At 36.5% G+C, this 26,891-nt stretch overlaps 1 protein-coding gene and 1 long non-coding RNA gene across 2 annotated transcripts in view; one reads left to right on the plus strand and one right to left on the minus strand.

Moving 5' to 3' along the window:
• Positions 1-19,096, plus strand: part of unc-13-4A (BAI1 associated protein 3) — a 138,887-nt gene extending 119,791 nt beyond the window's left edge. The window contains 8 exon segments of the mRNA XM_074091126.1: positions 3,395-3,555; positions 4,070-4,160; positions 7,863-8,025; positions 8,563-8,788; positions 8,862-9,027; positions 9,112-9,271; positions 13,265-13,499; positions 15,763-19,096. Coding sequence (XP_073947227.1) covers positions 3,395-3,555; positions 4,070-4,160; positions 7,863-8,025; positions 8,563-8,788; positions 8,862-9,027; positions 9,112-9,271; positions 13,265-13,499; positions 15,763-15,857 — 1,297 coding nt within the window. The 3' untranslated portion in view covers positions 15,858-19,096.
• The window catches only part of LOC141430437 (uncharacterized), a 205,413-nt gene that overhangs the window by 174,069 nt on the left and 4,453 nt on the right, over positions 1-26,891 (minus strand). The gene's annotated exons all lie outside the window — the stretch shown is intronic.

Genomic DNA, 26,891 nt, shown 5'->3' on the forward strand with positions numbered 1-26,891 from the left:
GTTATGCTTTAGGTAATTAGTTGGTGTATTATAACAAACGGCAGATTTATTAAAAAATAATTAATTCAATATTTTGAAGTTCATTGACCTTATCATACAATTAAACATTTAAATTATGGACTTTCATAATTTTATTGTAAGTCGAATGATTGGAGCCGTCAGGCGCGCACAATTTATGCTGCCACATCAATAAACTCTCTTCGAGGTACCTACTTAAATACTGTGGCCGTTGACTACAATGAAAACGCTTATTCAAAGCAATCCACATTGCGTTAAAAAATTTCATGTAATTACTAGGTATATAATAAAAATAAAACGTTTTAAGGCACATTGCATGTATTATACATTATGCTGGTGGAAATAACGTTGAGGGACCGAAAAACAAACAAGTGGCTTAGGGAGCAAAGTGGTGTCGCAGACGCTGTTAATCGAATACCCTGAAGTGGCAATGGGCGGGCCATGTCGCTCAAAAGCACGACTCGTGGTGCAGGAAGACCTTGGAGTGGAGACCCATGGGGCGCGACACGCCCGAGAGGACGTCCGCAGATGAGATGGATGATCCTTCTATCATCCAGTTTGAACTGGATGCAAGTAGCACAGAACAAAGAGAAGTGGAGAAAGCTGAAGAAGGCCTACACCAACATGGTAGAAGATGGCTAAGAAAAAGAAGAAGAGATTACACATAGCAAGGTTGCTGTAATTTCAGTTTACATAAAGAAACTAAGACTTCCCTCGGTTTCATGCACAACGTACGACGCTAATTCGAAGCTTTTGTGTATTTTTAACCGATTTAAAAAAAATAGGAGCTAACCTCCTATTTTCGCTCTTTCAGTTGTTTTTTTATGGTACCTTTGAATGTTCAAACTCACCGAATTTTTAATCAGACACTCAGATTTTAGTCTGTTAAGCTAAACCACTTGTTAAAAACACAATCTATGACAACAAAAATGACTAAGAAAAATGGATATAACTAACACTAAATAAATAGGTATTTACTAAAAGTAAGTGGCATGTTTTAGATTTAAGTATTTGTAACATAACATATTGCATCAAGGTGAGTCACAGAAACGTAATAAATATCGACTATGGCAATTATCTTGATACAATTGAACCGGAAACTTCCAATGTATCTTGCATGTAATATGCGTGAAGATCTCGATACAGAATTATGCATTATAATTTTTATTTTTATTCTCGTCCGTGTTCTTTAACGTATAATTGTGTATTTTCATGACAACTTATCAAAACAAAGACCAACGGGCTGAGTTTATTACGATCGCAAATTAATGATAACAGAAACGTAAAATGCTATCCATCTTCGTTTACCTTGGTAATGAATTTATCTTTCATGACACCTACCCAAATTAACTGAGTTCCCTCAAACACGTAACCTTACGTTACTTGTTCTGGAGCCTGTTAATTGCGGTTGATATATTTTAGGGTGCTTTCAGATTGGGTGTTGTTCGCGGGTCGCATAAGTTTTTTTTGCATGCTCATAAGCATGGGGCCACAATCGAGAAACGTATGTCCATAAATCAAGCACGCTTATCAGCTCGTATACGCCGCTAATATCAGCATTTGCTACTGACGCAATTTAAAATGAAATAAAAATGCAAGTGCAATTAACTGTTGTTGTAATTCCCTTTCTCGACAGAGCTTCGCTCGTATTAAAACTCGGTAACACGTGTTTTCCCAATGGTAAAACCAAGATAGATCGACTGTTCGCCACCGAAGAGCCCCACATAGCAAATTTCATTCAAATCACTAAATAAAAGTCCCTAATTTTATTTTACTTATTATTGTTTCATTATTATTATTGTCGTTATTGAATTTATTGCAACTCTTTTATTTTATTTTTAAATCATCTTGTACAAATTTCCACGCATATATATGTTTATAGGTATTTTATAATTTTTATATTTGTCATGACACATATAATATATTTTCTTATATATTTTCTTTTCCCGCAATAATTACGCGTTCAGTTACGTGGGTGCACACTCACCGGGGTTCAGCTGAAAACCAGCGGTGCAGCTCTGGTTACAGGGCTACGGCACATGCTGAGCTGAGTCCTTTTGGCATCACACTACAGCACAATGTCTCTTATTTTTCTCTCTTCTCCTATTTATGTTTTTACTGTGTTTTTGTTGTGATGTAGTGTGTTTTTCTTGTCAATAAATGTTGTGAGTTTCAGTTTGAGTTTGAAAAGCATATGTAGATATGTATGTGGGTGGCCGATCGTAAAATCCGCCACATCGCGAAATTCCTAGGCATATCATGAAAAGGCGCCATTTCATGATATACCTAAAAGTTTGCCAGGCATATCACGATGTGCCTGAGAGATAATACGGCAGATCGATTAGAGCAACGCAATCGTCGATATTCCTGGCTATAAAGCCCCTGTACCTGTGTGTAAAGTACCCGGTAAAAACCAGGTACATCATGTTATGGCGAAAAAAAGAAAAATTTAGGAACGACGAGCGAAGCGAGGAGTGGTTAGTATGAATTGTAACCACAACGCACGAGCCAAGCGAGTGAACAGAGCGTGCCTCGGTAGCGGCCGGCAAAGTGCCAGAACCAATATGGCGGCGTTTCATGATAAGCCTAGGAATTTCACAATATGCCTAAACGTCACCAGGCAAATCGTTAAACGGTGAGTTTTTAATGACATGGCGAATGTCCATTTCACGATATGCCTAAGAATTTCGTGATCTGGCGAATTTTACGATCGGCCGCCGACATACAAGAATTGCTCGTTTAAAGGTGTTAGATTTGATAACGATAACTATAAATTTATTTGATTTACAGCAACTGTAAATTTAGATTCTATACAAAAATTATATCTACTTAATTTGTCTTCAGACAGCTACAGCATTTTGTCTCACTCAAGATATGATATATTTCAAAATTCAGTTCTCTGCTCGCATGTTCCCAATTACAATATCACTTTGATCGTGATTAATGTGTCAACCTACCTGCAGATTAATTACACTTGATTTGGTATGGGTCGCTTGAGAGCTTTCAGTAGATAATATTTTCATAAATGCCTAACTAGTTTGTGTTTGGGGTCTATGGTATTCGAGCGTTTCATCCTCCTTATTTTCGTGATCACATTTTTTTTATTAATGGGCACTAGAATTTGATGACATTTTCGTTCGATGATTTTTAGACGCTCTGTACTTCTACTAACTAATAGCCTTGAAACTATAAGAGAATCTTCTACCGTGTCAACAAAAATGTGCCCACGAAAATCATACGGAATAAACGCTCGAATAATGACCCTTTACTCTAAATTGATTATGTAAAATACTAATTATATAGGTAGTTACTAAAGTAGTAATCTGTTCATTTTGTTATTATTACTTTTCTCAGTATATGTTCTTGGCATGTCCAGCCTTTACCACATGCGATTGGTGTGGCGCGCGATCGGCGCGGCGGAGGAGGGCACGGGCGGCGGCGGACTGCGGCTGCTGGAGGCTGCGTGTGCCACCGCGCTGCACTACGCAGACCTGGTGCACGGCGCACTGGCCGACCAGGGCTATTACGATAACCACGGTGAGTGCACCAGCACCAATATCTGACATAAACATCTGATACGACTCTATTTCTAGGGCCGGTAAGACGTGTCAGATATTTTTTCACGCTTCGCTGTGGCAGACAGTAATGCAGGTGATTGTACCCTTGCTGCACAGTGCCAAATACTGAACACTTCCCGGTGAGGGCGGGCGGCCAGGATCCTGCCAAGAAGAGAGAAGCTGGAAGCGATTGTGCTGGGTGTCGCCGAGCACGCCCTCCACTGTCAGGGCGAAACTGTCACGGTGGAAACACCAAACAGCATTTTCACCCTGTCTGCAATTTCCGGTTGAAATTTTATGATAAGCAGCTGGTCTACTTTACTGAATGGGATTAAAAAGAACGAATTCAAATTCACCACAGAATTACGCTCCGGACGGTTGTTTTACATTTTAAAAAGTCCTATGAAACATAAAGCGGCTAAGTTATTTGAATAAACCTCAAGATTATTCTCTAACGAAGCGAAGGATTACTAAGCTAACAAATTTGTATGCAGGTCAAAACAAGACAACGGAGGAGATATGCACTATTGTCAATAATTTGGAGTACGTGCGGCGCTCGTTAGCGGAGTACGACGACGAACACATGTAAGTGCAACTTAATGGGACAGGGGCACGCGCATAGGCGGCGGCGGCAGCGGAATGGTGCTGCACCTACACGGTCGAAGTTCGCTCTTAAACTCTGATTATAAGCTCACAGCCGCTGGTCTTGGCAAACCACTTAATCCGTCAGAGATAATTAAGATGCGACTATACGACACTGTTTCTTTACCGTTTCTCCCTGCTTTGGGACTTATTATCAGTCGGTCGAATTGATCTTACTAAATTGTTGTCTGCGCTTCATATTAACTTTTTGTATGCTCAGCCTCGGATTAGTGCAATATGCAAGGTTCTCTTTTCCTATATTCTTATAATCTCTAAAATTTGTATTATAGATACAAAGAAGCTGCAGGTTTATTTTTACCCGACTACAAGGAGTGGTAATGTTTTCTTTTAAATTAGGTACCGAATAGTGTACTCGCATCAGCCATTCCGTGCCAATTTCGTGCTCATTCTAATCGGTCCGAATCGTAGTGCGACCATTGTACGAATGTTGCCCCCCTAAAAGTGCAATCCGGGGCAGACCGCCCCCACCCCGCCCCGCCCTAACTACGCTACTATACGCCACTGATGCTTAAATTAATAATACAATTTAAAGGTAACTTTATTATCTATAACGTAAGAGAGTATTTCACTTCACGGTCCTTAACAATTAGAAGCATCAATTACTTGCTGCTCATTGTGAGGTTGATCAATTATAAAAATAATAGTCCAAAGATATTTGAAAATTATTCCTCAAGAAGGAGGAAAGTATGTACCTACGGGCTTTTGATTTCAAAAGAAACCAAGATATTATTAACCCGCGAATAAATTTTTAATTGGGTACAGACTGAGCAAATATTCTTACATTTTGATTTTCTTATCTACTCTTAAGGTAGTCATTAAATGTTAAAGATGTATAGGTAACGTATGTTATTTATAATTCAGAAACCCTTCATGTTAAAATTGAGTCGGCCATTCGAACAGGTAATTAAAATTTATGCGTACTGTGTCAGGCACAAACAGCCTTTCGGAATTGTAAATGCATCTATCAATAGACCAATACTCAATTAGCACCTCCGTTTTTCCTATGCTCTGACGCTTAACCTGTCGACTGATAGCGCGCGGGACATACCTAATAGCTCTTACGAGTACTAACACCCGATAAAGTTTGCTCGGTTGCATCAAGGCCTTGTTGCCTCGTGAAACGGGCGATCGATCACTTGAATGCACTTGTTTACTACTTACGTTAAATAGAACTAATTAAGGTTAGCGGAAAAATTTTGGTTCAAAAAATCATAAATTCATCGGATACCTATTTTATTATTTCTGTACTAAATATGATGTGTTACGTAAAGACACAAAATGGGCAATGGATAAAAGTGCGTAGGTAGTGACTTATAACCTTCTCGAAATAATGAGATGTATTTAAAAGCTCAGGCTCCGCTACTTAAGTAGGTACAACTCTATTAAAGCGGCATTTTCTTACAAAGTCATAATTACTTGTAAAAAGAGCGAAACTCGGATGTTCTTTCAGAGTTTCGACACTTGATCTGTTTTCACCGGTGTCCGATAAAATTGAACTTTTAATGCTGCAGTACTTTAGGGCTTTCACTGCGTAAATATTATTATAGTCTTGTCACTAAACCCGTTATTACGGTGTCAACGTTAAACATTACCGAACCAGTGCCCTTAGTGTAAGTTTTCGGTTACAAAATACGCCTCGATCGCGTTCGCGTTAAAATCTCAATTTGTATGGAAACACGAACACCGCAAACGTTCCGCTAGAGTTACTGTTCACTCGTTATGCTTCGTGCAATCGATAACAATCAGACCAATAATTACGAAACGTTGTCGAAAGGCTTCTAAATACAATTCTAAATAAACACTTTTATGGAAGCTAGCGAGCGTAATGGAACATTTTGCTCCATTTGGTAGATCTAGCAGTTAAACATATGTTACAAAGAAAAACATTAATCAGTTTCAGCTTAAAACATTTAATTAAATTGTACTTAAGTAGGTACATATATCTATCTAATACCTTTAAACGAGCAATTCTTGTAATATTTTTTATTTTTTTCGGGAATCTCGGAAACGGCTTCAACGATTTCGATGAAATTTGATACGTAGGGGGTTTTCGGGGATGAAAAATCGATCTAGCCTTGGTCTTGTCTCTGGGAAAACGCTTGTTATCGAGTTTTAGCCCAAGCAAAGCTCGGTCGACCAGGTAATGTTTATTTATGTAAACACTCAAATGAGTTTTGTGTGATATTTACGTGAATACATTTGGTGAATAAAATAGGTTTTTATGTATATTTTAATGATTTCTATATTATACCTATCACATTTGAATAAAATGGACGAATAAAAAAAATATAACAAAAAATTTAACCGACTGGAGTGGAGGAGTTGACCTATAGTCGTCTACCTCACCTACATACATACTATACGAGTATATTGGGCTTCAATCACTCCTGCTGGCTCGTGCTCAGGCACCAACTTCGGACTGGTGGAAAATTATTTTCATGGTTTTTTGTAGTCGGTTCAATTATTTGTTATAACATTTTTTACGCTTTTTAGTGTAAATATCTAATACTTATGCACTTGTTTAATGTCAACCGCTCGTCACCTTTTACGAATGATTGCTTTTTCCGATGCAGACACGTTCATTATTGAGGAGTCCTGGTGCTTTATCACCCGTCGCATTTTACTATATACATTACAAGATTACAACGAGCTTAAATTGCTTAACAACTGTGGTAAAGTAATTGAAATTCAACCCGTGAAGTACTTGTTATGGAGTAGTCGCTCCGTTGGTCAAATGTGGTCTTCATCTTCAGTTCCACTTCACCAAATGATGATTTTCAAGAGCAAATGCACGAGTTACTACTAAATATGTCGAAATTACCATAGGTGTCCCTACAATATTTAAAGAGTTCCCTCGATTTCCTTAGGATCCAATCATCAAAGCCTTATTTGGTGCTTATAGAACCTAATTGAAAGCATTCCTGTACGAAGGAAAAAAAAATTGAAATCGGTTCATAAATGACGGAGTTCTGAAGTAACAAACATAAAAAAAAACGTCTGAATTGATAATCTCCTTTTTTAAGTCAGTTAAAAACCGCATCAATTAAAAACTGGTCTAAGTTAAAAATGTATTGTAAAGTTTAGTTCTTTTCATGTTATTTACCTACTTATAAAAATTATGAATGCGAAAGTTTATGTTGTTTTTCACTGACGCTAAAACAGAGGGCGGCTGTAGATACCTGGCTGCTGCGTCTTGAAAATAACACATAGGCCGATACATTATATTCCAATATTCCCGCAGTAATATGTAAAAATCCCAAAAAAGACATGAAATTTCTGCACTGGTGTTCTTCGTACAACGGAAATTGAAATTGTTTAAAAAAAAATGATTACACATAAAGAAGTTAGTAAGCGCTGAAATTACGTACTTATAGGTTTTAGTAAACAATAAACCTAGACCTTACTAGAACGCTGAGTACCTAAATATAATACAAAATCATGCTAATTCATAAATAACTTAAATGCCTAAACTAGGATACTAAAGTAGCCTGTATCTTAAATGCAGACCACCACATATTTTTTGGGAATTCCAATTCAACTGAATTTCAAATCAACAGGCAAATGTAATGGTTTTCGTGAATGGATGTAAGCCACTGTTTTATAAAAGACGGAATTCTTCAATAGTGCAAACGACGAAAATGCCCGGCAACTGGTGCGCGGCGCACTGGGCACCCTGGACGCGCGCGCGTGTCGCGCCGCCGCTCCGCTCGCCGCGCGCGCGCGTCCTCCTCTCCGCAAGGCCGTCTTCCATCTAGCCTGGTCACCTGACACCTTGCCTACGCCACAGGTATGCTACGTCGTCGCATATAGTACCTATACACCACCTTCAGTACTTATGAAATGAGCTATATAGTGTGGGATCATAGGCATGTCATAAAAGTATTTCTTACTTTTTGGCGTTCTCTCTTATTTATGCAACCTAGAGAGAAAATACTTCTCCCCTTCTAACTTTTAAACCACGGGTTACATCAAGAAAAATGGAAAATAATATCAAAGTTTAGCACGCAAAGAATATTTACAATATTTTCCATTTGAATGCAGGTTTTTAGTACCTGAGATAGGTATATGTACATAATATACACACATAAAAAGATGTACAACTGCCAAGATGTTTTTATGAAAGCATCCCTCTTTTTATGCTAGCGACGTAATGATCTTTATGGCAACTAGGTATGTAATTTAACTTCCTTTAAAAACGGAAGCCTCAATATGCTTGATACGACATAATTATTTGATCAGTTTTTTTATAGTCAATGGATTTGATAAAGAAGCGCGGACTTACTCAGCTGTTATAAGCTGGTTTGTAACGTATTTGAACTTGCAGGCGATAACACCTCTCCTAGAGTTCCTCGACCAGCATCTCTCATCTCTGAACACGTGGCTTCTACCCCGCGTGTTCATCCGCGCCCTAGCAGGTTGCTGGAACGCTGTGCTCAAAGAAGTGTCGACTCAGGCCGACGCTGGGGGAGCCGAGAGGCCAAGAGTCTACCATTCCAGGTTGAGAGAAGCGCTGGATCTATTAGCTGAGTTCTTTCACGCTGAAGGAAAAGGTATCAGTTTTCCTTTTTTTCTGTTATATTTCCTTGACTTATTATGTAATACTTACTGTCTCGTCTCTATCAGGTTTACCAATGTCAGAAGTACACAACGCGGAATGGGGTCGCGTGGAACAAAGAATGCAGTATCATCAAGCTCCTACTGAAGAGCTGCTTGAACTTTGGCTCGCCGACAGGCTCGCTGAACAAATTCGGACACCACTACCTTCACCTTATGGATCTATATTAGTCAGGTCCGGTCGATCAAAAGCCTTTAATTGATTACAACATATAAACCAAAAACTGCGATGTATGTACAATGTATTTTTGTTTAACAGGGTATATTTCAACCACGACTCGTTGTCTGTGGAAGTACTGTCAGCTCGTGATGTCATACCTCTGGATCCAAATGGTCTTAGTGACCCGTTCGTAGTACTAGAGCTGTCACCCAAACGTTTGTTTCCAAAAGCCCACGAGCAAACTACTAACGTTCAAAAGGTAGGTAACATCTAGTTTTCATAGAAAGTTTGTTCTAATAACTTGAGAGTCCATTATTTATCCTGCAAACGTGTTTTCAGTTCAAAAAGTCTGACTGGCTTAGGAATTCGAATAGCAATGAAAGTCTTGCTTCCATTTGATTTGAAATTTATTCATTAAACTTTTGCAATTACCTACCTACCAGTTTACCTAGCTAGAAAGTACGCATAGCACCTACTGTTTCTACCTAACGCCGGCCCCGGGGAACAAAAAGATAACTGCAAAAACTAATTTTTTCAGGAAAAATCAAAAACATGTTTTGCTTAATTGTGACCTTTATGATAAACGTAGACAGTTGGTAGTTAGCTTTATGTAAACTTAATTTTTCATTACATCTCAATATCTTACTGTGATACACGAGAAATGTGTCAAAAGAAAGATATTTAAGAAATAGTAACTTAGTCGAAATAGATCACTGACTATTATGCGTTAAGACGTATATCATTTTATTCGGTGTTTATCAGGATCAAACACTAATATTATACCATTGGTGTACCATTTTATTCGACTACTTTTCAGTGTGAGCGGCGTTTAAGATAATAGTTCGTTACCATTTTATTCCCGTAATTATTAGGAATATTTTTTTTACTAAAGGTTTTTAGGAAAGTTTTATAATAAAACAATAATATGATAATCAACATTGCAATATATTACGAACGATTCCAATAATACTAAAAAAACAGTCTTTAATTTCTTAAAATCATAGTTTTCCATTATAAAACGTGCAACACTACCACTGAAATGTAAGTATAGTCGCAATCATTTATAGTCTTAATCAAATAAAAATAAACCAGCCAGTTTCATAAAGTAACTAAAAACAAAAGATTATTTTCAAAGACTAATTACCACTTTAAGTTTAAAGTATATAAAATCAAACAAAATAACCTACGAATTTGGTATTATTTTTCATCAGTCTAACAATAATTATAAAATCATTTCCTTGATTGAGCATTAACCCGGGTGACTATTATAGAGATGAAATCAGGTAAATCAATTGTCATCATCTTCCTCTTGGTTTTCATTAATTGCAGTACTGGTATTGATGCTCAGGGAGTCATAAAAGCCATAAAGACTAATGAAGTCGTCATAATAAAGCCTTACTTATAGGCATGTGCTCTGTACACAGCACTTGCAGTTCAAAATTGGAGACAGGATTTGGGTTGAATAAAGGAGCTGCTGTTTGTCTTGTTCCCCGCTTGTTTGAAGAAACAAGCGGGAACACGAAGTGAAGCGGGGGGGTTCAAACACGAACACGAAGGTGTTCGTGTTTGAACTATAGATATTAAATTAATATCCTTAACTATTAAATGGTTCACGATTAACTTCCTCGCTCATGATTTTATAATATTGGGCCATTATGTTCTCTTTTTGTTCTTTTTAACACATTTTCATTATTTTTTTCGCCACATTTATTAGTAGTTTTTATTTTCTTTTTGTTAAATGATTTCTTTGATCTGCATCCTGTATTTGCTTCTCCTAAATTCTTGAGTTTCTTGCTAGTCGAGTCTTGACTTGTGTCATCATTTCGTTTCTGTTTCCTTGTAAGTTTCTTCTGTGTTAAGTCATGATTTGTACAGTCCTCTTCAATCTCAGAGTCAGGTGGACTATTCATGAGAGTACAATGATTATGGGTCTGATGGTCAGGACTTTGGTGGCTGAGAGTGTACTGCGCAAGACTATGATGGGCAAGAATCATGGGCTGGACTCCGATCGAGACTCTGATGGGCAAAACTGCGTCGAACAGGACTTTGGTGAACCAGGCTCCCATTGTCAAGATAGTGAGGGGCAGGAGAACTCTGAGAGTCAGGGCTCTGGAGGGCTGGTCTATACGCCATGCTTGAAATACCGACAATCGTTCTGAGATTACACTGCTACACAATTAAATTCCTCTGTAATGTTTCATCAAAATCATTACCATCAAAAGGCGACGCTAGTTCTTGTTCTCGATCATCAAAAATACTTCTAGAATTAGACGATGTTGACGGCTGTGGGTTGCTAACGAATTTTTGATTATGGCACCGTTTTGAATTCTTATGAAAGGGTCCTATACCTACATTCATCTGTCGAGATTAGTGTCAAATCATTAGAATAATTAGTGTGTGCTGCTGGAGTCCCGATCAGTTGTTCATAAACGATTGAAGGTGATGCTATAAAATCCACAAAATTCAATACGAGGGAAATGTTCGATAAAGTTGATGGAGTGCTTATTATGTTCTGAAAGGCTTGTTTAAAATAATCTGAGTCTCCTCCAATACTTTAAGAACTCTCAGCTGTTAATTTTGAAATCTCTCTGGACCAGGCCATTATTTGGACACATCTGGTGAGAAATCTTGGTTCAATTCAGAACATTTTTTTTCTGTAATTAGTTGTCTTAAATCATATACATGTCTACATACATGTATATTATTCTATGAATACAGTCGATGTTTGTTTGTCGATCATGCTTAAAATGGTGCAATACACAATTCATAAAACGTTTTAATATGTAAATACTTACCAATATTCTCATTATTTTGCCTTTTTCAATTAGTTTAACATTACTCATAATACTTAGTCATTAAACGCGATGTCCTTTGTTTATTCATTGTCACTCACTTCACTGTTACTCCAATCACACCAATAATTATAATATAGTTTAAGCACTTAAATATTCGAAATCAAACATTAAAACGCCGACACAATGTTTTAGTAAGTTGGTTTGAGAGCACACTGAGAGGCATTTTATTATTGTAAATAAACATTGCCACGTGCCTAGCACTTGATATGCCGATATAAACCATTGCAATTTATAAATATTCGTCCCGTGCAATGTGACAAAAGGAGATGGCAGTAAGTTTTAGTTCTGTTTCAAATGCGTCGTTTTGGTGAGCGCCATTGCACGAAAAGTATTTAGCGGTTTGCGACGAGAATAAAATGATAAGTCCGCATATCATTACTATGCGATCTATTTTTTGACGAGAACATAATAATATGGTTGTTTGTCATGCGATGAGCTTTAATTATTTTATGATAAACTTACTGCACATTTTTATTCTAGTTAAAAGGGATATCAATAAAAATTTTGAAAAATATTGTATTTTTTTTTAATTTTGTCGTTTACCATACAAAATTTGCGAAAAAAATTGAGCAGGTGCTTTGGCACCTACGGATTCCAAATATGGCATAAAAATAAAACTAAGATAATGGCGGTTATCATTTTGTTCCCCGGGGACGGCGATAAGTGTTATTTATTTTCATAAAAATAATGGATTTGTGTTGACCTGTGTAGGTAAAAGAAACGATAACGACATTCTAACTACTTTGGTAGGTAACTACTTTTGGTTGGTTGGTTTGGTGGCTACTTTGGTACTTTGGTGGTTGGTTGGTAGAGTAATTTCAAGTATCATCGACTTGTGACAATGTCACCTTCCTCAATAACATTATTAACTATTTTTATAACATCAGTTTATAAGCCCTATATTATATATAATATATGATAAAACTTGTGATAGATACTGTGTTAATGGTGGCTACAAAATACATATATGTATTTTGTAGCCACCATTAACACAGTATCTATCACAAGTTTTATCATAAAATTACTCTACTATAATATAGTGCCTTAGTGATGTCAGTTTGAAAGCAATCAAGAGCCTTTAATAATAAGGATTGGGATTTTTTTGATTTCCCGATAGTTTGGAATCAAGTTTTTTTCCTAGTTTCTGCTGCAATCACTTCTTTTTTTGACCATACCTTTGATGTACCTATGATAAAATTATGATGATAACTGTAGATCATTTTAAACTTTTTTTCCCAATTACGTAGGTAACGTACGAATCAAAAGGAATTTGTCAACATATTACTTTAATTCCTACTATTAACGTAGGTCGGCGTACAAATGAGAAATAGAATTCTGCTTGGTTTTATATGAAGTAAACTTAGGCATCTAATATGTAAACGTCCCTTTTCACCCAGAAAACCCTAAACCCTATATGGGACGAGTGTTTCGAGTTCGCGGTATCGCTGGAGTCGTGCCGGTCCCCGAAGGCGGCGTTGGCGCTGTCGGTGTGGGACCGCGACGTGCTCACCGCTGACGACTTCGCGGGCGAGGCGTTCGTGGCGCTGGCGCGAGTGCCCGGAGTCAACAGCCACGCGCCGCCCGACCCGCTGCGCCCTATAGAACTGCCGCTCATGCAGCTGCATGATCGAAGTAAGTACACTTAATTTAGGGCCTGTTTCACCACTTATGGTCAATTTTTATGTGACAGATATCTGTGATGCCGTCTATGTTTATTTTGTCCGATCCGAATAGACAGAGGCAGCATCACATTTATCTGTCTCATAAATTTGGTCTATGTGTGGTGAAACAGACCCTTAGTTTGCTAATGTAGTTCGGAACTCTCGAAACAAAATAAAGATGTCCTTTTTCTTTTTCATTTGAATCTTCAGAAACTGACGAGTCCCTAACGCCATTTACATACTGCATACGACTTTATTACCTATTTTTAAGTGACCTATTTAAAATAACCTTCCTTCTTCGCAGTCGGGTAAAAAGCGGCCAATTTACAGTTGAAACCAAATAGCCGCATAGTTAAAACGTTTGTTTAAAAAAACAGTAATCTTATTTTGGATCATATCGTTACTTTACTGCCGTCACTATTTCAACATAGGTGTACAGTCGAGTTCATAAACTTTGAGCAAAAATTTGATCAAAAATATCTGAACACGCTTCTACGCCGTTAACAATAGAGTCGTGTTCAGATATTTTTGATCAAATTTTTGCTCACAAGTTTATGAACTCGACTGTACCTACCTAACGCCAAAAACCATTTTCACTTCTCATGCTCTAAAACAGTAGTTCCCAAACTTATTTTTCTCGTGGACCACTTTCAAAATTTTACTGGTTTCGGTGGACCCCCTGCTGCTACATTTCTACCACATTCTTAAAGTCGCCAAAAAATAAAAATTGTGTCGCTTCTGAGTTCTGTCCAGTCGCTTGCCTTATTAAAATATTATCTGCTTAGTCAGGTACTTAAAACAATGTAGGTAGGCCCTTATAAAAACTATGCTTACATTTTGGCTCTTTACTATCAAAAGCAGATAAATTTTCGTGGACCCCCATTAACATCTTATGGACCCCCATTTTTTGTTCACGCCTACGTAGACCCCCAGCAAGTCTCCCGTGGACCCCTGGGGGTCCACCTGGACCACTTTGGGAATCACTGCTCTAAAAGTAGGGCAATATAGCCTTACGAGGCGGGAGTAAAATGAGTTCTTTAGTCCCTAGGGAGTAACGTAGATAAACTCAACCAGCCAGTAGGTACTTGCTTATGTAGTTATTGGCATAAAATAAGATTGTGTGTGGATTTCAGAACGAAAATGTTACGTTCTTAGTCTACGTGGTATATCTATCTATCTATGCTTTTTCCGCATAGAAGGTGGCGCCATTCTATTTACGAGTATTCCAGTTTGTGTATGGACCGTTTCGCCGACGCGATTTTGTTATATCTGTGTCAGGTTGGAAAAAATACTTACCGCGAAAACTTTTAAATTGTTGTAGAGCGTAAATTATACACGATTAAAATTTGAAAAATTGATTATTCTCACAATGTCGTCAAGTGATAGTGAAAATTATAATGTCGAGCAAAGAGCAAAAGACATAATTGATAATCTTTTGCCGTCGAAATCTAAAAAGATTTATTTAAAAAGCTATGAAAGTTTTATGGACTGGACGCAATCGAAGTGAAAAATAGAGTTTTCACCTCGAGACTAAAGGTCAATATAAACCCTTGGATAAATAGACACCCTCGCTAAAGTTTGGGTGGCTAACCGCCTCGGGTATATATTGACTTATTTTAGTCCCTTAATAAAAAAATATAGGTATCTGCTATTACTATTTCCATGTTGATGTCATAATAGTCGGTTACAGCCGGATTTCTTATTCTGTGCTCTTAGTCACAAAACATTAGATTATTTCTACTTTTCTCTCTTCTTTTCGTGGGGGCTAGTCCAAAAGGTTAATTGATTAGTCGCCCACACTAAGTAAAATTTGCCCAACAAAAATTAATAAAATAGAATGTTTTCTTCGAACTGAGCCGTGTAAGTAGGCAGCTATGGCGGGTAACTTTTTCAGAATATTCAGTGATGCGATACCACAGAGATTCGGAAGAACCGCGAGATGTAAATATCCGACATTAAAATTTATAAACTTAGGAATATTTTACTGCGTAGAGTGCCTGAAATATTACTGGAAAGTTACTGGAGTACGGCGGCATTCGGTCGGAAACTTACACGGGCTGGACTCCAACAAAGTAGTGCCAAAATTAGAATAACTACAGTTCTTTAGTTAGGTAGCTTAATCTTTCAGATTTGTTCAACCGAAGTTTCAAATTGTGTAACATAAATATATGAAAGTAATGACATTTAATTTAACGGATGTTTTTATGATAATTTAACGATTTTGTAATTTTCAGATCACCCGATACTGCAAATTTTGGAATCGCGCACAGCGGACAAACTAGCGTTAGACTTCGTCAAAAAACAAAAGCTGAGGTTTGCGGAGCAGTAAATTCAATACGCAAAATTAACATATTATTATAACTATACTAAATGGATGTTAATTTTATCGAAACTTCTATTGACGCACAACGTCCATTATGATGTCGACAATATAATAAGAATATTTTACAAATTTTTCAATACTTGTGGAAGCAAAATTTATTTATTATAAATATTTATAGATTAACAGGGGAAATAAATGGTGGGTTGTATTTATCAACGTCGAATTATCTCAGATATCTACACCAGAATCTTGTGTCTGAGTTTCATCGCAAAATGTATTTTTTCATACGCACGTATCTTATTTTAAATTAATTACACGGATATATTAACATTTACTGAAAATGCAACAAGTTGTAATAGTTCTGGTACGTTATCGATGCGATTTAGTACGATAGTGAGTTATAGAAAAGAGATAATACCTACTCACTACTTTCAGTACTGCTCGCTTTGACCTGTTTTTATTGTGACAATTTCAATGCCAAAAATATAATATCTAAGTACCACCTTGTTATCCCGTTCCTACTTACACGAAGATGTAAGCGTATCAGTATTAATGTATAATACTACAAAGACTGTGTAATTCTTCTATTCACGAGAGAATATTATTGTAACGTGTATGTGTACCTACTTGTAATTAGTATTGCACCCTCGGAGCTTATGTCCCTAGTCGTAGTCTCTATTAGAAATTCCTGACCAAGTACTTTAAGATTCGTCGTTTGACATGTTGCTTACGTGTCTTATTTTCACATTATTTGTGGGTATACGCCTACATTTAACACAAAAGGCACGTCATTCTATATACAAGTACACAAAGTTGCACCAAGCATTTGCACGTTAACGTGGCTTCCTTCCAAATTTATTAACTTGGCTAAACTATCATACTAAATCCAATTTTAATTCACTTTCCAGCGCTTCATTCACACAACTGAACAGTTATTTTCACTAAATTTTCATGAAATTCTTCAAAAATACGTTGTTTTTACCTGATGTCCTAAATACGCAAACAAAAGAGCTTCGTACTGCATACCTAATGCACATTAAATTTATCCGTCAAAAATATCAATATAATAATAATTTACATTGTCTTGACGACTGATTTTCATCGTAAGAGTATGAAGATGTAATTGTATGAAGATATTAAAAATTTTATAACTAAGTATATGTGAAAATTGTTTACTGTGTATGTATACAAGTATACCTATTGTTATTATAGAGGAAAAAGTATTGGTGTGTGTAAACATAGAGATAAAATTATATTAGTTATATACTATTCAACTGAAAAATAGTATAAAATCACATTCACAATACTTTGATTGATATCGTATTAACAGATTTTAACTCAGTGTGTAGAAAATGTGTTACTTATATTACATGTGCTTAGCTTTCAACTTGTGATTCTATGAAGAGAATAATAACGGTTCACCAAGTTCTTTCAAGAAATTCACTTGTAACTTGTGCCAAATAAGTGGTCTACCAATTTTTGAACAAGTTCCTATCAAGTGAATATGTCGTTAAAGTCGAACTTTCAAGTTGACAAACACGTCTATTGGCTATTGGCATTATTGTTTTATGACATGCAAACGATTATCAGCTTTAGGGTGGTAGACCACATATTTGGCTGATGGACCTACAGCTGCATATCTGATTAATCATAGCACCAAACAGTTATCTACTGATAGGTAAAACAACATTTCACACTTGTCATATCGCAGCAAACCAAAATCATATCAGTGAGCTTTTAATTACTCATTAATATCTTTATAAGAAACAGAACATTTATAACTAAATCTAAAATTTACAAGTTTTGAATAAAATCAAGACCATTCCATGAGTCAATTATTAATAAAATAGGCTTCTTCGAAGAAAGATCCCTTTATTTTGAACGAACATATTTTGGATCGTATTTCTCGTCGACGATGGGTTAAGCTTAAAAGAACATAATACAATATTTTGTGTAGCTCCTTGCCAATTGTTCACGTGACATGTTTGTAAGAGAAAGAAAAAAGTTATAATAGGCTCGTCTCACGGACTTCATAAATGGTCTGGTCAGGGAAAAGTTGTGCCAAACGAGGACACGTGTTGAGTCTTATTATAAACACGCTGGCTATTGTGTGCGAAAGTGAAAAGAATTTTATAACTAAATCTTGTAAGAGATTTTTTTTCGAACAGTACCTAAAGATCATTCGTACAAATGTCTTGCTCCAGAACCAGAAGGCAACATAATATAATTATGACAGTTTTTTGGCAGCAGCTTTATTAATATGTAAACCTCAGAACGTTGGCTCGGCAGCAGAAACAGATGGTATTCTTTATGTGCGTATTGATGCACATAAAGAATGTTTGCTGGTTTTAGTAAACATTACGTCAAAAACGTAAGTGTGGACGCTTCTAAGATATATAAATATATGAGCCATTATTTATTGGCTCTAAAAGAGGGTAAGAAAACAGCTTATTGTCACATGGGATTGAGGTTTACCTGTCTATGTTGTACTTTTATTATTATAACTGAAGTTGCTAGCTGTGTCTAAAAGTAATTATTAATTTAAGCAACATGTTGATATATTTTTTTTTCTAAATTTTATCTACTTAAGTAAATGACAACGTTTTATAATATTCTAAGAAAACCTGAATAATCAAATTATCATGGTTTTACGAGTACGTACAATCCCTAGGGCAAAAGTACCGTTTGTGGCCACTGTACCGTTTATGGCCATTTATTGTTTAAATATACCTTTGAAATAAATTTATAGTAACAAAACATTACAAACTTTGTTCGTTTCAGTATAAACTTTTGAAAACTCGCTGAACATTGTTTTAATACTATATTTTTTATATACATATACTTACTTGAAATGTCAACTGCCCAAAAACGGTGTTAAAGGTGGTCAAAACGGTAGTTCTACCCTATGTGTCTTAAGGATTTGCCATCTGGTAGATTAATTTGTGGTAGATAATACTTGATTGTTCATAGAAACATTAGAGTGGAAAAGAACATAGTATTTTTAAAAGATATGGCATTTCTTGTATGCACAACTTTTGCCTTCCTCATCCACATACTACAAATTATATGTGCAAATATTGGACTTGTGAGCCCAGATGCATTTTAAAAACATCTGACTGCCTGACTAAAGTGAAATTTTCAGTATAAAATGTTTAGCCACCTGGTCCTGATATATTTATCGCAGTGTACCTACTGTAAACTGTTATTAACACTTGTGTTCCTGGCTTTAAATAAACTCTATGGATGAAAAAGCTTTTGCTTATTTAAATTCTAGTTCCTTGATGAACCTACTACCTAGTTCTGAAGTAATTATTTACGATGTAAGTGCGGAAAGTAAGAAATTTTCGTAAGCAACACGCTTCGCTCGTTTTTAGGGTTCCGTACCCGAAGAGTGCCAACGGGACCCTATTACTGAAACTCCGCTGTCTGTCTGTCTGTCTGTCTGTCTGTCTGTCTGTCTGTCCGTCCGTCCGTCACAGGCCTCTATGTCTGAAGCCGTAAAAGTTAGACACTTGAAATTTTCACAGATTATGTATTACTGTGGCCACTATAACAACAAATATTAAAAATAAAATAAAGTTACAAATTAAAGGGGGTCGTCATACAAGAAACGTGTTTTTTTCAGCGTTTTTTTGTTGCTAGGCGTTATTTTAGCCGTTGCGAAGGTGACCGAGTCGCCTAGCAACGGGTAGCTATGTCGTTTGAATATTTACCTTTAAGTTTGCGATTTTAATGATGTTTTATAAAAGCTTCGATAATATAATATATAGTGACTGTCTGATTGTGTGGTTTATTAGTTTTTGTGCAAAATTAATAAAGCAATTTATGAACCACAAACCTCAATGAAGCCAACTTTGATAAGGCGCTCGCCAAATCCACACCGTACTAATCACTGTTTACCTATTGTTTTTTACACTAAAAAAATCATACTAAGTATTTAACACTATTTACAAGATTTATAATTATGTTAAAAATGTAATAACACTAGTCGAGCTTCTTATTATTTAATTTTATTACACAACATACGAAGTCCGCCGAATTTCCCGTGAATGAACCGCGCTGACTGCCGCTGACAGCTATTTTTTTTTATCCGCGCGCGACGCCTTTAGGGCAATGGATTCAGAAGCAAACAGCCAGACCCAAATAGGATGAGAATTCAAATTGTTTTTTATTCGAAATACTTGCACAAGTGCTTACGGCGATATTTTTAGAAGCTTTTCTTTAGCTTGCCCTTTTTGTTTATTTATTTGTTTGTTTGGGTCAAATCTTGGAAGCTAAATTTGACCCACTTTTAGTGGTTCGATCGACTTGAAATTTGGCATACTTATGTAAATTTGGTGACAATACAAATCTGGTAGTGACATCTTGGTAGTCCTGCCAGGATCGTCTCTGCAGGAGGGAACTCCTCAATAGTTAATAGTACCAACCTGAAATTTGGTACAGATATGTAGTTTAGACGACAATGCAAGTACAGTCAACAAAAAGTACATTCAGCAAAACAATCTTGTATTAAAAATGAAATTTTTAACAAAAACTTATTACAAACATTATAATTATTTGCAGTGGAGGTAATGTAACTATGTTTGCTCGGGTGGAATCTTTCAACTCAAAATTGAAGTGGGTATCTTCAACCGATTGAGCTGAAATTTTAGATGCATGTATAAATCCGATGAAAATGCAATATTATTATAACATGGAGTTGATCTGATGATAAAGCTAGCGGGTGACCATAGGAACACTGTGATAAACGACACGACCGCATCGAGTTTGGACTCGTATGTCGTCTTGACGAGTACTTTGGTAACCAGGGGCAAAAAGTACAGTCAGCAAAAAAAACTTATATTAGAAGAATTATAAGAAAAACTTTTACTGAACTGTTAACGGAACCCTTCATGTACGAGTCCGACTTGCACTTGACCCTTTTTTTTATATCACCGATAGTCCATTCAGGATAACATTGGACTCTAGAAGGACACAGAAGAAGGGGTTCTTGAATATTTTTTGTGAAGTCGTAATAATGATGATGATGATGAGGAATAAAAGAAGTACTAAGACGAAGTAAAAAAGTAAAAGATGTGCTAGCGAGGAGGAGGGAGATGAGTGTTAGGTAGAATTGCGACCAACAACGCACGAGTCGAGCGAGCGAAGCGACTCTGTCGGTTCTGGCACTTGCCGGCCGCTGCCGCGACACGCATGCGAAAGCGAAAAGTTGTTCGAGCAAAGTTTGCTTTAACGTTAAAAATCGTAGTGATTAATAGGCTAAACGAGTTTCTGTTAATAGTTGTTCGGCTTACTGACTGATATGCCAATTAAATAGTCTGCTAACGTTAGGCTGCGAAACAATAGGTAGGTACATCTACGAACAAATCTATCGGCGTACCGTTACTCGGCGAAACGTTGTCTGCAAATCAATAATCTGCTTACGCAAATTGTCAGCGAATCATTAGGTAACCAAAACTTTCAATTTGAATATTCTCACAAACAATATTTTGACAAACTATTAATAGTATAGGTAGGTACGTAAAGCTTAACCTGGAAGTAGGCAATTGCTAGCTGAGTATAAAAAATCGGAATGCGGTCTGCATATTTTGAAAATGGGTTATCACTGGGAGCTTAGCCTAAAGAATAAATATATACAATAGATTCAAATATCTACCTATGTACTTAGAACAAATGAAGTACCTACCTAATGAATGATCTAAACGTGTTCTTTACTAGTTTTTAGGGTTTCGTACCCAAAGGGTGCCAACGGAACCCTATTACTAAGACTCCGCTGTCTGTCTGTCTGTCTTTCTGCCACAGGGCATAGCTAGGCACTTGAAATTTTCACAGATTATGTATTACAGTGGCCGCGACAACAACAAATACTAAAAATAAAATAAAGTTACAAATTAAAGGGAGTCGTCATACAAGAAACGTTTTTCATTCAGCGGTTTTTGATTGCCCGTGACTCTATGTTGTTTAACTACTTATTAATTTTCGATTTCATTAGTGCTATTTTATAAAACCTTTGATTATTATAATAATTGTATCTAAGACCGTGGTTTATTTTTTTGTGCAACATTAAGACTAAAAAACAATTTATGATCCACAAACCTCCGACACACACTACACACACTTCACAAAAGCCAACTTCAATAAAGCCCGCTGTATTTAATGTTTTTTACACTAAAAAATTAACGTTATAATTCATTCTAAGTAACACTATTTATTTACAAGGTCAAAATTTTAAATCAGGTTAAGATTTCTTCACTAATTCATAAAGTACGCGGCGTTCGGCCGAATTACCGTTCAGCCACTTTTTTTTTCGGCGCATGGCAAGAGTCTAAAGCGCTATTCAGCCTCCAATAGTGCGACAGCCAAAGATTCATCCCAGCCTATATACGTCCCACTGCTGGGCACAGGGCTCCTCTCAGAACAAGAGATAACTAATTATGTTTGTTCAGGTGGAATTAAATAATTTAAATAAAATATTAAATATTTCAACTTAAATTTGAAGTGGATATCTTCAACCGATTGAGCTGAAATTTTGCATGCATGTATAAATCCGATGACAATGCAATATTATTATGACGTAGAGCTGAGATCTGATGATGAAGATAGATGTTGGCCATAGGAACTCTGTAATAAAACGACACGACCGTGGTACCCAGGGGCAAAAAGTACCTCCAGCTAAAAAACTTGTATTAGATTTTTTTACAAAAAAATATTACTGAACTATTTGTTTTTAAAACATTGTACGGAGGTGCGGAACCCTTCATGCGCGCGCGAGTCGCTCGCACTCGCACTTGAACGATTTTTTCTGTTTCTTGGTTATTTGTATGTAAGGTACGTTATGTATAATTCTTTATTGTACCTACATAAAATTAACAAATAACAAGAGAAACAGATGCACAGAGCCGATCTTATGCCTTAAATAGATCTATTCGTGTTAACAACATTAGTAGCAGTAGTAGTAGGAGTAGTTACAGTTAAGTTAGTTAGTTATATCCAGGTATTTCTACTCGACTTAGCACTTTAACGTAACCTTATATCTACATAAGGAAGTTACGTAGGGACGTAGGCACAGGGAAAGTCAAAAGGCAGACTAATTAAATTGTTACGTTGTGATCGTCATAGAGGAATTCGTTGGCGGGTGTACCCTGAGAAGTTACATAGACCGGTCTCACTCTTCAATATTTTATAGGTACATATAGGTAAGTAAACTTTGAATGCCTATACTATAGCTTACCGTGAGCTTACCGATTTCAACACGGGATTGATACTATGGGCAAAGCCACTGAAGTTAAGTTAATTAAGTTGTAATAAAAAATATTGTTATTACCCGTGTGGTGTCGGGTTAGAATTACACCTCTCCATTTCTTTCATGGATTTCGTAAGAGGTGACTGAGGATATAGGTTTAGGTATAACGTAGGCGACAGGCTAGCAACCTGTCACTATTGTACCGTTTTTGTCAAACTTAAAACCTAAAATTGCTAAAAGTGGCTCCGAAGCGGTAACGTTTCGTGTGCTCTGCCTACCCCATTTGGGAATCCAGGCGTGATGTATGTTTGTGTGTGTGTAAAAAATATTTTTAACATGTATTTATTGACTGTATATCAATTGTCATGCAAACTATACCTACCTATGTCCGAATTGTGACAGCCGCTATATTGAATTTTTTTAAAAAGCTAGTCAGCTAACGTTACTCCGACCTAATGAAATAAAAATTCTGAAGATGTCTCATACATTGAAATCTGGTAAGGGTTCCCAAAGTTATGATGGAATAAAGAAAAACATACATATGCATACTACGTAGGTACATGCACCTTGAAAACATTACACTCCTTTTTTAGCAGTTGTGCAAAAACTCTGGGTCAATTGTAGCACGGGGACAATTTTAACGTTACAATTGACCCCAAGTGTTGAGGTACAATTATCCTTCTTCGCATTAACTAAACTTCACAAATCTCGATTTCTATATATAACTGACTCCCACACTGTGACACGTTACAAATTAAAATAACTGAACCACAATTCAGTAAAACTCACACTACGACTATTTAATTATAAATACTAGTACAAAACGTAAATCTTATCTTTCTTCGCTCTGAAGCGATAAGGCCGCCTATTGCTTACCTTAGAAAATCTCTATGTATATACTTGTGTTTTCTGTACTGTTTACTGTATTGGTGTGCAATAAAGAGTTATTTTGTTGTAAATCGTAAATACTTACTTTGGTCAGTCAAAAATACAAATCTTCATCTAGCACGTGCGCTCCGCGCGGTAGCGAGTGGCCGGCTAGTGAGCAGGTCGAGACACGCTCAAGGCACACTAGTTTGGTACTATTGACCCGTGGTACTATTGACCCCGGTCTACCCTATTTAATCCGTGGATTTAATCCTAACAAACATAGGTGTAGGTTACCTACTTCCGAGCGGTCAAACACTGCAAGGTAAACAGGTCGCCTTTTTAAGTAATACAACATGTCGTAATACCGTTTACGAGTATTTATATCACTAACTAAGTCAACAGTAGAAAAAACAGGTCAAAAACGTACGAATGAGCTACATCTATAGAATTATCAGTCTACTTCCTAAAATCGTTAATGCACAACAAGGCTCAGAGGTATGTTTACCGAACGCTCAACTTGCACGAATTGCGTGAAATGTTTACGCAAGATCAATTCCTTCATCTGGGGATCCGAGATGGAGGAAAGTCTTGAGTAATCAGTTTGAATGTCACCTTTGGGTGGCGACAGCGGGCACACGGGTGCCCTCCTTGCAAAACGGTGGCATTCCATTTTTAAACAATTTTACGCTTCATGCCTACGACAGTTACAACGCGATGTATCGTAGGAATTTAATTTTATAATGCGCTGGCTGAGTTTTTTGCATTTATAGAGAAGAAGGGAAACTATTTTTCCCTTTGTAATTAATTTATTTCATAAACATGTAGGTACCTACATAGTATAAAATACGAAGTACGTATATTTTTCGAAGAACTCGCAATCTGATCATGTAGTTGTTGAGTTAAAACTTAATTAATACCTAATTATACCACGGTGACACAAGGTCGCAATTTCAACAAACTTAACTTAAGTTTTAGGCATCGAAAGGTCAAAGTTTAATTATAACAAATGATCTTGTCAATCCATTTGTCTTCGTTGAGTTTCTTATCATCTTAGTTTCTTTTGTTTGAGACTGGCTTGGGACTAACGATTTACGGAGCTGAAAAAAAACAATCCAATACTTACCTACTTTGTAAAGTTAAAACGTTATTAATCTAAAAACTTATGTAGGTTTACACATGGTGCTAAAAAAATGTTAAAATAAAGTTCAACAGTCGGGACCCATTTAAATCGTGACGGTCAAAAACTCTTAGTAATGGGTCCCGACTGTTGAACTTTAAATTAGCTACTTAACAGAGATTGGCTAATTATTAGCTTTCATTTGATATCCATATTGTTACAATACAATTTTTTTTTCATTTCTCCGTCATATTTTTTTTCGTAGACGCCTATGTCACTCCGACAGTTATGATGAATCCAATGATACCTCGTATGTTACAATCCGTCCAGCCGTTTAGGCTGCAGTGAGGACTAAAGAAATGGACATACATACCCACATACATACATACATACATATATACATACATACATACATACTTACATACATACATACGCTCGAAAAACATAACCATCCTTCGGGCAGTCGGGTAAAAAGACGGGCATTTGCCTAAAGAAATGTAACCAAAAATATTGACATGGTATAGTTTAAAGTTTTTAGAGGTCATTCAAAGTCAAAGTCAAAATATATTTATTCAATTTAGGCTAAAACAAGCACTTATGAATGACATAAAAAAAATGCAACCGGTTCGGAAAAACCTCTGCTGAGAAGAATCCGGCAAGAAACTCAACGAGGTATATTTTTTTAAACAGATTTACAATATTATTTAATGATATCTGTACATCACAAGTATTTACACAACTTTATTTTTAACACAGAAGGTTCGCTATTTGAAGGGATCGCTAGTGCGGATCGGAATTATTTCCAAATAGCCATGATTTATAATCATTAACTTTATAATACGCCTTAGTTAAATGTCTTCTTGACAATAGATCTGAATTTTGTATCTGTTTCTTTTATAATATTTTTTGGAATTTTATTATAAAAACGTATGCAATTTCCCAGAAACGACTTTTTGGTTTTAGCCAGTCTGTAAGATGGAACTTTAAGCTTCCCTGTGTTTCTAGTAGCCTTTGGCTTATCGACGTTAGTGGGAAAATCACATATGTTCTTCCTTACATAAATGATAATTTCAAAAACATAAAGCGACGGCAGGGTTAGGATACCTGTTTCCTTAAAAAAGGATCTTAAAAATTCATGCGTCTTCAAATTTTAAATTGCTCTAATTGCTCTCTTTTGTAAGAAAAAAATTGACTCTATATCTGCAGCAGATCCCCATAAAATAAGGCCGTACGTATTAAAGTAAGCAAAATACACCAACCGTGCCGTCGCCACATCGGTTAGCTGCCGTATTTTCCAAACTGCAAAAGCAGCAGAGCTCGTTATATTTTGATTATAGCCCTATCACATAATACATAATATATATTACATAATAAACAAAATTAAAAGATCTGAGTGGGGAGGAGCGGGATCTCCTGGCACAGGTTTCTTTGTAAACTTAATAGATCTCATAATGTCAGTAGGTACATAGGATATCTTAATTAACAACAATACATATTTTTTTAATTTTCATTCATTTTCAGTTATTACAGTTATTAGGTACGTAGAATGACGGTACCTACAAGGCGAGTTGGCCAGCAATCTACAAAATCTTATATAGGTAAACTAAATTGGTGACAGTATCGTTTCAACATTGCAATTTTATTAGTGACATGTCATAAAAGGGCTTCCAAAATGTGTTAATAAGTTCGCAAAATGAACAAGACGGGCCAAGTGAGGGGAAGTCGTTGCCTTCAGCGCTCTTCGAGCGACCCGCACTGAATTCTAATCAGCAACCCTCATTCTGTGCTCTCCGACAACCGCAAATATGAT

This window comes from Choristoneura fumiferana, chromosome 8, assembly GCF_025370935.1.
Source record: "Choristoneura fumiferana chromosome 8, NRCan_CFum_1, whole genome shotgun sequence".
NCBI classification, from domain to species: Eukaryota; Metazoa; Arthropoda; class Insecta; order Lepidoptera; family Tortricidae; genus Choristoneura; species Choristoneura fumiferana.